Genomic DNA, 13,369 nt, shown 5'->3' with positions numbered 1-13,369 from the left:
CATGCTGCACAGCTGTCTCCTTCTATTACCTCCCACTAGCAGAAGACAAACCTGAAAAGGCCCAACTTGTCCTTCACAACTGAATCCCAGAAATGCAACACACTGTGCCATAGCCATAGACCTGCTCTCCACATGCAGGCTGCCTCTGAACAACAGAGCAAGAAGGATGTTTGGTGTCACAGGTCTGAATGTTGTTTGCCATTTTCATAGGCTCAGGAGCAAACACACGGACAAACACAAATATCCCACAAGAGAATCCTCTTCAATTACAAAGCAAGAGACGGTTACATGATGGTGTCAATGTGTAACATCTAAATGACTTACACAAAGTCATTTTAATTAGGGAAGTAAAACAATCCATTAAAGATTAGCAGTGCCATGTTAACGTGATATAACAAGACAAAAAGAAGCAACTGAACACATAACAAAGTTAGATCCTAATAGATAAACACAGGAAAGGACAACCCATATTTTCAGTTTCCCATGATATATGTAGACGTTACAGCAGAGCTGATACACAGAACTATTTGCAGTGTCAGTAAAATCTTGCAATATCTGTTTAAGGCATAGGGTAGTAATTAACATAGAGTAGATTCTTAGTTGTTGTAGATCAGTGTAGCTTTAGTAGAAAGTCAACAGAACTATGTTAAATTGTAGCAGCTGAGGACAACATCTGAAAAAAACATGGAGATCCTAATTTGTGGTGTGGCTATTTGAAAGCAATTCTGCAAAAGAAGTTGGAAGAAACAGGACTGCATTTTACTATTTGATTTAAACTCAGGAGGTTTCAAAAGTGGGAATGTAAAAACAAAAAGCTGAGAAAACAAACTTTTGGCAATGACCTGTACAGCAACAACTGCAAAGGAGCTGCATTCCTTGTCCCGCACAAAAAGCAATAGGAATGATTAAGCTTTAAAACACATACATGTACACAAAAGAACACATGTAATCATCCAAGAGCTCAGAACTATGTCAGGATCACAAATGTGTAAGGCAAATAAATACATTTAAAACATTCATCTGATACCATGTCACGGAAGGTTCAAGGTGAGTTTAAAACATTTCTAAAAGGGAGAGGATTCCCTTTCCCTAGCGAGTTGCAATGTTTCATTTTCCCAGAGCAATGGAGGTGAGGGGGGGCAATGATGTAGCACACACAGAGGCACCCATCCTGTTAGCAGACTTAGCAGTTATAAGCAAATCTCTCAGCTCACTTAAGAACACCACTTGCATAAAATCCCTCCTGCCTTTTACTGGTAAGGGCACTGGAAAAAGCCAGCATTGCAAACAGAACATTGCAGCCATAGCAACAAGCAATTCAAACTTAAACTCTTCAACAGACTAAACAGTATTTTCTTTCTGGTTTTACAATTTCATGGTCAATAATCCACCGTGAGCACTTTACTTGTCTAGCTGGTCGTGAATATCTCAAAAATAATCTCCTGTTAAAGCTTCAACCAAGGAAACCTCCTCACCCAAACTAAAAGTTTGTGCACACAGGGAGACCACTTCAAAAATTAAAACTTTTTCTCCCTTTTTGGAAATTGGTATGGAAAGATGGAGAAGAGCCCAAGTTCTGGCCCGTTAAATAAAGCACTAGCCCTTTATTAGTATGGTATGCTATAAAATGTTACAACCAGGAACCCAAAAGCCTTAAAATTGAGATTTAAAACACCTAACAATGTAGGCCCTGGAACAGTATCTCTGAGTAATGCCCAAACAGCACAGAACTCCAGTGGGAAGCCTCCTTTGACCGTTTTCGTTGACTGTGAGGAATTTATAAAAAAAATATTTTTATATTGCTTTCAGTAAAGCGCCATTTTAAAACCAAAATTGAAGGCTAAAAATAGGATAAAACATTCTGCATGATTGACGAAATTTAACCCTGTTAACTAGACAGCTTCATTTCACAGTCAGTAGGAGTCTAATATTACCCTAATAAATGTATGGGTTTTTTGGAAAGTGTCATGCATGAACACAACTGAAATCGTGCCTTTTTTAACTTTTAATGGCATCAAATTTAATATCTGCAAAAGAAATCACTGTTCTCTCACAGGCAAGAATGAGATGTAGAACCTAGTGACTAAAGCATAAGGGCAATGGAAAACTGTTGCGCTCTCCCAAATAACATCCACATGAATTTTAATTTTCAAAAAAAAGGTGCTAACCTTAATGAATTAACTCAGGTACGTAATTATCCAAAGTCTTCATTAGCCTTTCCTATCTCTTTACCTTTTTTATACTCCTTTACTGCAGTGAAAATAGCACAGACCTTTTGAGAGCTTCAGGGGTCATCCTGCCGCCTTTGTCACTACAGGTAACTTAATCGCAGCATAACAGTTTATGGATGCAGGCTTCGTTAACAGACCCTACAACTTGGGTGTGAACTCAACTTCACTAGCAACACATGCTGAGAAGCTCCATAAACGACAGTGAAGGACAGAGCATGAAACAGACACAGAAATGTGTTTACATGTTCAGAAAGAGCAGGGACCTTCCACAATCCCTGTTTATTTGGATTATTTTTGACAAGTAGCACTAATATTTATGGAGTTAATGTGCCATGTAAGGGACAGTTACTCAACATTATGATTTTTTTTTTTTAAAATCCCGCTGGTCATATAGTTGATCTCTATGCATTTTTTTGTTTGTTTGAAATATTTTTTGAACTTCTCTCTCTATAAATCACAAGGTGAGGAAGTGGGGAAAATACACTTTTTTTCAACTTCTTACAGCTTCTGGACTCTTGTGAACTGCCTGCCTGGATACTACACAAGCACAGCCTGACCCTGCACTCCAGGATTTGCTGAGTTTTTTATCCAACCCAGATGGGGTTGACTAGAAATCTTACTAAGTATGTCCTGAGACATACATGTGTCAGTGGGGGAGGATACTGTTCAAGTGGAAGTGTGAAGGAAGCATGGAAGCAAATCCATTTACAGCTAAGAATTACTAGTAGGATGTGATTGGTGACCAGCCTACGGGGAAGTGTCTGGTGATCATGAGAGGTCGTGCAGCACTGATTATTAAGCCTTATACATAAGGTTGATCAAAGAGGTGTGTGACAAGAGGGACCTGGTAAAACATGGGAGATGTTGAAAGACTGTTGGGGTTTTTTGGTAGGAAAAAGGGAAAAAAACCTCTAGGTTACACAAACAGGACTCTTGAAAAGCCACAGAAATATCCCATACTTACTTTTATCTTCCTGGTTTTCTTCTGCTGCTTTGCCTTCCTCTTCCTCCTCCCCCACCTCCTTCTGCTGCGCTTCTTCATGGTGATCAGCAGCACCGACTGAAAGGCTCTGGCAGCAGTGGTTGAAGCCGCTATCCCGAGGCAGGGTGAAACTTCGGGGCTTTCCCCCATTCCCATTCAGCACTTGCATCCGCTCACCCTCCACAAGGGGGAAGGGGCCGTAGTGGTCTTGCAGGTGGCACTTCTGGGTGGGCAAGGTCGACTGCCGCCGGTGCTCGGGGGAGACCACGGCCGTCTCAGAGAACACAGAGTCCTCCAGCGGCAGCGTCTGCAGGTAGTGGAGTCCTGAGCTCGTCAGCGGCGTCTCTATGAGGTCCTGCCAGGAGCGCCGCTTTTTGGCGAGTCGGTGGCGCTCCCCGCCGCCTCCGGGCGAAACTCCTCGTGCGACGACTGCGACTGGGAGGTCTCCGTGGACGAGAGTCGGCTGTGTTTTGGCTCCACATAAGGGCTTGCGCAGCTCATCTACAATGTCAGCAATGGAGCAATCTTCAGATCAATGGAGACTGAGACCTACTGCTAGTAACAATCATGCACTTTTCATTGTCACTGATGGCACCCAGTTCAGTAATGAAGGCACAAACTTACCTGATTTAAGGCATGCACACATCTACACGTCACACCTGTACATCAAACTGATACTTATTCATAATAAGTATCCTTATTATGTCCCTTAGCGGATAAAATAAGCCAATGCAACTATTTACAGCAAACTTTGCAGAATAAGGCATTATGGAAGACATAGAAGAGATGGGCCTGGTTCATTAAAAATCTTAAAAATGCCATCCAAACGCCTGTTGTCATCCTATCTTGCTAAAAATTTCTTTGGAATCATGTTTGCAGTGCTTCAGTGCAGTTCAAAGATCTATAATTTTGGAAGATAAAGTATTGCATTCAAATTAAACATCTTTTTTTCAGACTTTCCCAATTTTTCAATCCAAATTTTTGCATTTTAAAAACTATATTCAAGGAAGATGCATTAGTTAACACTGTCTGAGTATACACATGTGAAAATTAAAATTGCCAGTGCAGAATACGTTAGAAGTCCATACTCTGGTTTTATACCAACAACTGCTTCAAGAAGAAAAAAAACAAATCCCTTTTTGTTCTAATTTAGAGAGAAACCTACTTTTTCACAACAACAGAACAACTGGTATCACTGTTTGCAATATAAGACAGAACATTTTTATGTTGGCATTTCTGTGGAAATTCAAGTGTAATTTGTTACTGTAAAGCTTCACAGCACAACTGTTGGAGCCTTAGAGAAGAGTCTGTGTTGTTACTGAGGTAACAACATTTTGTTAGAGAAGATAAGGGGGTGGTGAGGGATTGCATGGATGAGGAAAGGTCCATCATGAACGAAGAGCAGGAAGAAATAATTCTGTAACTTAATCCATTTTGTACAGCAATTTGGATTATAAATCCACATTCTCTACACATCAGTGGAAACGGCAATGATGGCTGTTGAAGGTAGCCATGCATGTTACTTAACAAATGCCTTAAGTCAATTACTGACTCAATATACTGGAGAGTGCCATAATGTCCTAATGTGCACATGCACACGCTTTTAAGCAGGAGAGGAGGTAAAAGTGACACTTAATGCAGACATTCCTGTAGACAGTTGCAGGTGACTTACCGAAGGAGGCCGTGGGTATGTGTCATACGGGGGTGGTGGGCTGTCTTGCTTGGGTGTGGATGGAGTGTCGGCTTCCTCCTTATCACTCTCACTCCAGTAATCTATAAGTTACATACAGATCAGACGAAAAACTACCAACACATTTTGATACTCAGAGACTCACTTTCACAAAAGCAACTAGAAACTCCATCCTTAGTATTACTGAGAGTTAAACACCAGTCAATGCCGACTCTGTAAACGTTAGCTGCTGTAAATTGGAATTGCTTTACTCTAAAGAGGGAAAATTCAAAACATTATGGGGTACACCAAGTCTAATGCCCCATTGCAGAGACATTAAACAGCAACCTGCAAAAGAGCCACTAATTTAACTCTTTGTACGCACATTATAAATACAACATGCATACAGAATACTCCTAATACAAATATCAGATTTTCAAATATTTATACAGCCATCAAAATAATTATGACTGGACATATATTGACTGGAAAATACTGAAAGTATTTTTTTAATAGAAAAGATGAAACATGTAACTTGCAAAAGTCTCACTGACTGCAAAGAACATTAACAAATGTAATTAACACCAACTGGCAAATCAAACAAGTAGTGGTTATTGTACACATGACTAATCAATGTTATTTCTCTACCCATTTTCCACGTTGTATACTACCAGTTATCCAAGCTTTTCAATTAAATTTTTACTAACAGCTGCATTTAAATAAGACAGAAAAACTTTGTATCATATATATGTGTCATTAAACAGCTGCTGCCCTGTTATCCGTGCAAGAAGATAAAGGTGATACGGTAAGGAAAAATATGACAAGGATATTTAAGCACAGATTTGTAAAAGATGGATCAGAAAATAAAAAGGACACAGAGCTTGTGGGCTAAACTTGATGGGATATGAGGTTTCATTTTGTCAGGAAATCAGGCCTTGGACAAGCACATTTCATGTTTGGTAGCTTGGTCAAAGGGGAAAACACATGGAAAATGTACCACATAGGAATTTATTCTGTTGCAAATATTTTTAAAGCAGAACAGCAGCTCACTAAATGGGCAGCAGACCTTAATATTCCTTACAAAAGAAAACTACTTAACTGCCAACTCAGGTCAAAATGAATAACTTTAACATTTCTACACATTGCAAGACTTACGCAAGCATTTCTGTTGTCACTTTGTTTCTGACTATTACCTTCTAGTAGTTGGATAAATCATTGTACAACAGGACACTTTATTTCAGACTATTCACAGACTAATCACAGGCAATTTTCATTTCGCCCAGTAAGTGTTTTTTGAAGTGCATGACTTACTACTTTCTCTTTGATAGATGAGGAGAAAAAGATTGATTGTTGCTTCATAAATGATCTAAACCAAAAATCCAAGTTGGCACAACATGTAATTTTGGCTTTAATGATTTTTTGTTACCATGACGATTATTGTATTGTGTGATTAATGATCTGCTGTACCTAATCTCATTCAAGATTTATAACAAAAACTTACCTTAAAATGACACCATCTTGAAACAGCTATCCCTAAAATTCTGTATATTTTTGGACTGTAGTAATGGCAGGGACAGCCTTATTTATCTATTTATTTCTTTCAAGCAGAACCAACTCTGTTTTATCTCTGGGTCTCTTGATTTGCTACCTGCAGGCTTATGGACAAGAGATTCTCTTCAAATGGTATAATAAATAGCATAAGTAAAGTTTTTGTGACTATGAAATAACAAATTCCAAACATTTTTTTATCTAGAAATCTGCAAATTATTAACTTTTGGTGAACGAAAGACTAAATCAGAGAAAAGCCTTTTTTAAGTCACTCCTAGTTTTAAGAAAACTTGTTTCCAGCAACTCAAAACACCTGAAATTATTGGCATATAAGCATGTTCCTATTATAGCAAAGCCTAGTGGCACGACGTGGTGAAAGGCCTGTCAGAATTGCATCACTCAGTGAGATTTCTGCAGACTTGGAGCTCAACTGTTTATTCTGAAAGTAAAATTTAGCAGCCTCAGTGCAGGTTCCAATTTTGGCTAAAAATACAAAGACGTTCTTGCTGTCAAGTCCACATACAATAAAACACTGTATGATCACGCTTTTGTGCACCTTACCTCAGACAGGGAATTGTGCTGGCAACGTACAGCTTGTCTAGAAAAATTCTACAGTCACAGGGGTCAACTTCCAAATGAAATGTATGAAAATAGCCTCCCACCAATTTTTAAAAATGTTTTCTTTTTTGCAACTGACTCAGAGTCTATCTAAAATGTGTATAATGCTATCGAACAGTTGCCATATTTCTGCAGATTTTGTCCAATTCGGTGACGGACAAACTCAATGCATTGGGCACATCTTGAAAGCTTTCTGAATGAGCAATGGACTGCATGTGTTATATGTAGACTAACACTGACCTGCCATGTGCTGATTAAATATTTTCTATTTATATAAGCAAGTATTTTTTTCTCTGATTTTCTATGACTGGAAAGTATATAACTTCTCCATCCAAGGAAGTGCCTTGCCATATTGATAACATTCATTGTATTTAATATGGAAAGTTTATGGTATTTTTATAAAACTGTTCTGTACAGCATGTGACATTTTAATCAGCAGTACACTCACAATTCTGTGATTCATGCATCCCTGAAGCACTTGAAATACATTTCTGCACTGTAGATTCAGAACCATTCAACTCTTTATTGAAACAGGTTTGACAACTACTGTTGAATTGTTTCAGAGGTATTATAAAGGTTTGCTGCAAAGGGTTGAACTGAACAGAAATAAAAGACCTTTTGTAAAATCAAACATGTAGATGACAATTGGTACAGTCACTGAATATAGAAAATTCCAGCTTCACAGTTTTTGTAATTGCAAAAATGCTTGAAGTGATAGAGAGGTTTTACTTCTCTAACTTGATGCCTCTGCTAATTAGGGGCACTACTGAGCTGTTTAATAGCCCTTGTGCTGGGAGCCAAGGATAATCACCAGAGGCATAAAAACACCGTATGGCAGCAAGTGGGGAATGTGATACTGATTCCCACACTAAATACAACTAAGCAACACAAAGAGGATATAGTTTTACCTACCTGTATATGATAAAACAATTTGAGTGAATGGCTTTAGAGAGGTAATAAAGAGCTCTGTCAGTGCCTGGGGTACAATTTAAATAGTAAATGGGGTCTCACTGATTATCTTTAATGGGGAGACATTTTAGTAACAGGTAACATGAGGCCTGAATCCACATGATCTCATGTCTAGGAGCTGCATCATCTGCTATTTTATTACTCAGTGATTGCTTGGTAGCAAAAATATTTCTCCACATCCATCTGGGTTTTGAAAGGTATATCATGTCTGCAATTGTGTACTTGGACAGTGTTAGCATAACTGTTCATTAACCTTTTCCCTTACTGTCCCACATGTTATTGTAATTCTAGTGCCAACCTGCTATCAATAAAAGTTTGAATTTGGCTTTGAATGCTAACATGGAGGATTTCCTAGAAGACTCCAAGATTCAGAGTTTGTTCACAGCCTCTTCAAGCAGTGACAGATGGCATACAGGTCCCTCCAAACCGGTTATTGTAGTACTGCCTGTGGAGTACAGATTCCCAAACTGATTTTGAAGTCTGGTGAGGCACTGAGAATGACTGGAGGAACAGTAAGCATGGTGCTGCTATCCTGGGCTGTGTGAATTGCAGAGGGCCTGGTGTTAGAAATTACATGATGTGCCAAGGACCACACCAGATTAAAACAGGGTGTGCGCCACATTCCCAGGATAAGCAGCTGCACTTACTGGAAGACATGGTTAGAAATGAGGCAGCAGCAGGCACAACCTAGTTATGTGCGAGAGCGACAGAACGCCCAAAAACCTTCCCACACATGCTGCTATCACTGAATTATAGCAGTATGCTGTAAGCCACTGCTCTTGGACTGCAGGCTGATCCCTCTAGGAGGCTCTGTGGTGAGGCAATCAGGTAATGAATCAAGGCAGACATAATTTTCTGATGCTGTCTTTTAATCTACCATTACAGAATATCCTACTCTCTTGATGTCTCTACCTGGCTGTTGAAGTCACCCTTGCTTCTCACTGGGGAAAGGAGTTTTTTGCACAGTGTCTCCCAGGAAAATGCCACTGCTGCAACACATTTGAGAGAGACAGACCATGTGCATCTTCCTCCTCATGGTATCAGATCAGAAGGTCAGGGTTAAGGCTGCTGTCACACAGGTTGGTACAGCACCGTGACTTTGAGGGGAAAGGAGGACACTATGTGGCAAATTTTGAAGCCTAGTGATAGCCTTTTGAACACAACCCCCCTAAAAAATGGTTAAAAATATAGTCTTTGTAAGGAAAAGAATAGATTAAATATGTTGCTGCTGCAGCTCCAAGCTATAAGCTTTTTGGGCCAAAAGACAGAACCTTACTGATGAAGGCTGCAGAGCTATAGAATTAAAAAGTGAGGTTTTGACTCAGTGGGCAGCAGGTAGACAGGCATCTGGATAAACTCTGGATCATCATGACCATTGCAATTTTCTGGTGCCTGCTGCCAGGTACTTCTGTAAAAAAGAGCATGGATTCAAAAGCCAGCTGCTTCCCAAGACAGCTAGTTGAATAGGAACACTTCTATGGATCCATGTCACTGGCAATTCTAGGAAACAACCTCCCCAACACAACTGAGGCCTGACCCTTTCTTTTTCCTGTCTGCAAACAGGACTTCTACTGCAGCAAACTAAAGCAAAGCCACTCCTTATTTTATATATACTGCTTTTTTAAACCCATGAAATATTAGACATTAAAAATAAACAGATGTAAAATGCTGTAAACCTGCAACTCCAAATTAAATGCCAACAGGGCTTTAGCATACACCTCAATATAGCAAAAACAGCAGACATCACAAAAAATTAAATGGCCTTAAATTTAAAGATTCTAGGGGAAATCCAATTATGTCAATAGGCTTTAGAAGGATGGTTTTGTTCCTGAGACCAATTTCATGCATTCCTGCCCCCTGTGAATTCAAACACCAAATGTAATGTTTAAAAATTTTTTTTACTTTGCAGATTCTTAAGCTTCTTCTGATAGGGGAGGACAGACTCCTTGGTACCACATACTGGAGCTAACTGGCAGTACATTTGCTGCTTTTAGCTACCTTCTGCAGCCTTCTCAGAAATAATCCAGTGTCTCTGGACCAGAATCTGAAGGAGATAATCAAAACCCCTGAGAGAGAAGGAATTCTCTAAAGCAACAACTATGATACCCATATGTGAATTGCTTTCAGATGACAAGAACGAGGCCTGATACACAGCAGGGAAAAAAGATGAACTTGTGATAAGAGCTGACAGAAGAAACCAAAATAACAGTACATTACCTTGCTCTTGTTTGATCCTCTCTCTTTCTGCATAGCCAGCAGCAAGCATGTTAATTCTGTTTAGCCATCTGAAATAATTAAAAAAACAGTGATACTGATCCAACCTCTTAATTTTTGGGTGCATTTCTACAAAAAACAAAGTTGGGACCATCTGAAGGAGATTCAGGACAATGTTATTTTTCATATTAGACAGTTGTTTTCTGTGATACTCTTATGCAGGGAGTCTCCAAATATCTGGGACATTTTGCTGTTGAACAAACTGTTTTCACAGCAAAGATTTTATTTCAAATGCAAAACCATGTATGATGTCAAACATTTGTAAAATAAAGGATTTGGAGATAATCAAAGAGCTATTAAGTCTGCTGCTTACAGATATGCCATCATACCAACACTCCTGCTGTTCTGATTTCTTAAGAATAAACACCACTTTTCAGAGATTTAAGCAATATTTTAAAGCCTGAATTGGTAACTTAGCAGAGGAACAGAGCAGAAACAAGCAATAAAAAGAACAGATTCACTCCCAGACAGTGAGGTTTAATTATGGCATTTTGTGTTTTAGAGCTTACCTTCAGTGCCAAGTACAAAGAGAAGGAGGCATATCAGAATTCACTTTTGTGTTCATGTCAGAGAAGCAGGAGGAGAAAAGGCAGTTGCCTCAATGCAATTCACATCTAAGGCTTTAACCTCAACTTAGACTTGAAAAAATGCTTCTATAGGCTGCACAAATTAAAAAAACCCACAACAATACTGCTATTCTCTTCTAGCAAGGGCTGTCATTGCCAAGCATATACTCAACTGCCTGTAGCAGTGCACTGCTTCAACCTGCCCTCATCCCCCATGGGGCTCTCAGTGTATTCATTATCCAAATGCTTACACTAAATCAGGTCTTCCATCAACGAGGCTTTAAATCACCATGATAATCTCCCATGGTTGTCCATTCTATGGTCAGCCTGGAATTACTTGCTCCAGTCATCCCGTAGTCAGGATTTGACAGGCCTGGTTTGCCAACCTACTGGCTTGCAATTTTACAGCTAGGGTATACAGAAGGATGACTGAAGTCAGGTTTGCGTTTTCTTCAGGAATGTGAAACCCCTGTTTCAGAAAACTCTGCCTGATGGGTTTGATTTGCATACTGTATGCATGGAAACAGGACATAGTATTGTGTCAGCAAGGGCTATACCTTTGTCATCACTCCTGTGTGCCAGCCTTAAAGATATTTCAGTGCAGGAGAAGCAGGCATCAGATCATAAAATACAGTTGCTCTCCTCAGAATTAACTCCTGTCACTGTCCTTCCACAAATGGTGACCACATGTATGATCTGTAAATCATGTTAGTGGTCCATAAATCATAGTACATTGGGAAGAAAGCTAGAGATTTACTCCTGAAGTGACTACAGAATACTTCATGTTAGCATACAATTGAAATTTCAGCCAGAAGAATAGGGAAGCTGAAGGGGAGACTTAAAATTTCAGTTGTAATTGTTAGGAAGTGTCATACGCTTAAAAAAATAACTAGCACATAGGAACAGAAATCCAACATATCGCGTCTCAGACAATGATTTCACACCTTCACAGCAGAAAGGTGACCCAGTACAAAGCTATCTTTTAGGTTCGCATTCCTGGTATGTGACGACATTCTTTGGGGAATAAAGCTCAGCTGTCTTGACAGCTCTGCCAGCCCAAAGAGAGGCACTGAGGTAGGAACCTCACTCAAAGCACTCCAGCCCCATGCTGCCGAGGGACCAGCAAAGGCCACAGACTTGTCCATGTCCAAAGGCTAAAGCAGCACAAGAAGACAAGTGCCTGCTCTGTCAAATGCCACGTCAGACAGTGGAGGTGGCCTTTTGCTTGCAGCTCACCCATTTTAGATTTCACATTCCCAATTCAGCTCACAGCTTACCACCCCCCAGCATGGCCAGCAGGGAACAGCCACCTACTGCCCTGTGGACAGGGCTGCTGACCACAAAGTATTAGATGACACATCCATAAAGGCTCTCCTGTTGGAAAACTTCATTCTTTCCTAAATATGAGATAGCATTTCATGTTAAGTGTGCATGAGAGTGAGGTAACCAATTAAATTAACAAACACTTAATTGACAGTCAGTTGATACTGGTTACAGCTATGGTAGATGATTGTTTCCAGAAAAATATTATTTCCTGGAAAGTATAATCTAACGAGAACCCAGGAAATGTATACCAGTCCGAGAAAGAGAGAGCTGACTGACTTCACATTCAGTGATTTTCTGCAGGTCATGATCTGTGTCATGGTTTGGAATATCACCTGCAATGCCTGTGGGGTAAGTGAGAAGGTACTGATGTGGTTATAAACTGTTAACAACCATGGCTTTTGAGCAGCTTGATAGTTTATAAACTAAAAGAATGGTATTGACTTCTTCTGCATATTTTCTGATATGTGGCTGCTAAAGCTTTTCAGATATGGTTAGAATGGGTATGGCTAGAGAACTAATATTATTTTAATAAAGCATGGCTAGAGTTATGGTTCATTGAAGTTAGAATCGTATGAGAAATCCAACACACTGGGCTTGTATCACAGGGAAACATAAAGATCTGCAGAAAAGGAGTAAAACATGCTTGTGTTACAATGCACTGAGGACAAAAATTCTGAGCATACAGTTATAAAAATATTCTTTACTATGAATATTAAAAGATACAAAGCCCTAGGACATGGGAAGATTTAAATCTTTCTTCCCTGCGGTGTGCTGTGCGCTGGTAGCCACTGTAACTTTTAGAGGGCAAGAGGCTAACAAAATATTCCTTCCTTACTGCAAATGCAGCTTTAATTTTCTTGTGAGAATTATAAAATCTATTTGTTAGGTATGACAATAAATAGGGTAGCTCTGGTAGTTGCAGCAGTCATCTAGGTTTCCTTTTTGTTTTTTTTTTTTTCTTTTGAAGAAGAGCACATACATTTCTTGTCAGTGTTTAAAACAATTTTATGACACACAGAAAAGGATTAAAAAAACCCCAATCTTTCTGTAGACCTGTAACTTCTGTAAAGAAGAATGCACAGTACTGGCACTCTCACAGGATAGTAGGAAACATTTTTCTATCTTATCTCATGCTCCAGATAGATGCAATGCCTTTAGTCAAAGCAGGGTGTCAAACTGCCCTTAA

The 13,369-nt window shown here is 39.5% G+C and overlaps 1 protein-coding gene across 1 annotated transcript in view; it reads right to left on the bottom strand.

The window, feature by feature from the left end:
- Positions 1 to 3,195: 3,195 nt before the first annotated feature.
- The window catches only part of CNKSR2 (connector enhancer of kinase suppressor of Ras 2), a gene marked incomplete at its 3' end in the record, with an annotated part of 154,511 nt that continues 144,337 nt past the window's right edge, over positions 3,196 to 13,369 (bottom strand). The window contains 4 exon segments of the mRNA XM_010287613.1: positions 3,196 to 3,588; positions 3,591 to 3,714; positions 4,886 to 4,986; positions 10,235 to 10,302. Coding sequence (XP_010285915.1) covers positions 3,196 to 3,588; positions 3,591 to 3,714; positions 4,886 to 4,986; positions 10,235 to 10,302 — 686 coding nt within the window.

Source organism: Phaethon lepturus, unplaced genomic scaffold, assembly GCF_000687285.1.
Source record: "Phaethon lepturus isolate BGI_N335 unplaced genomic scaffold, ASM68728v1 scaffold2285, whole genome shotgun sequence".
Classification (NCBI taxonomy): domain Eukaryota; kingdom Metazoa; phylum Chordata; class Aves; order Phaethontiformes; family Phaethontidae; genus Phaethon; species Phaethon lepturus.
This window is presented reverse-complemented; position numbering and strand designations above follow the sequence as displayed.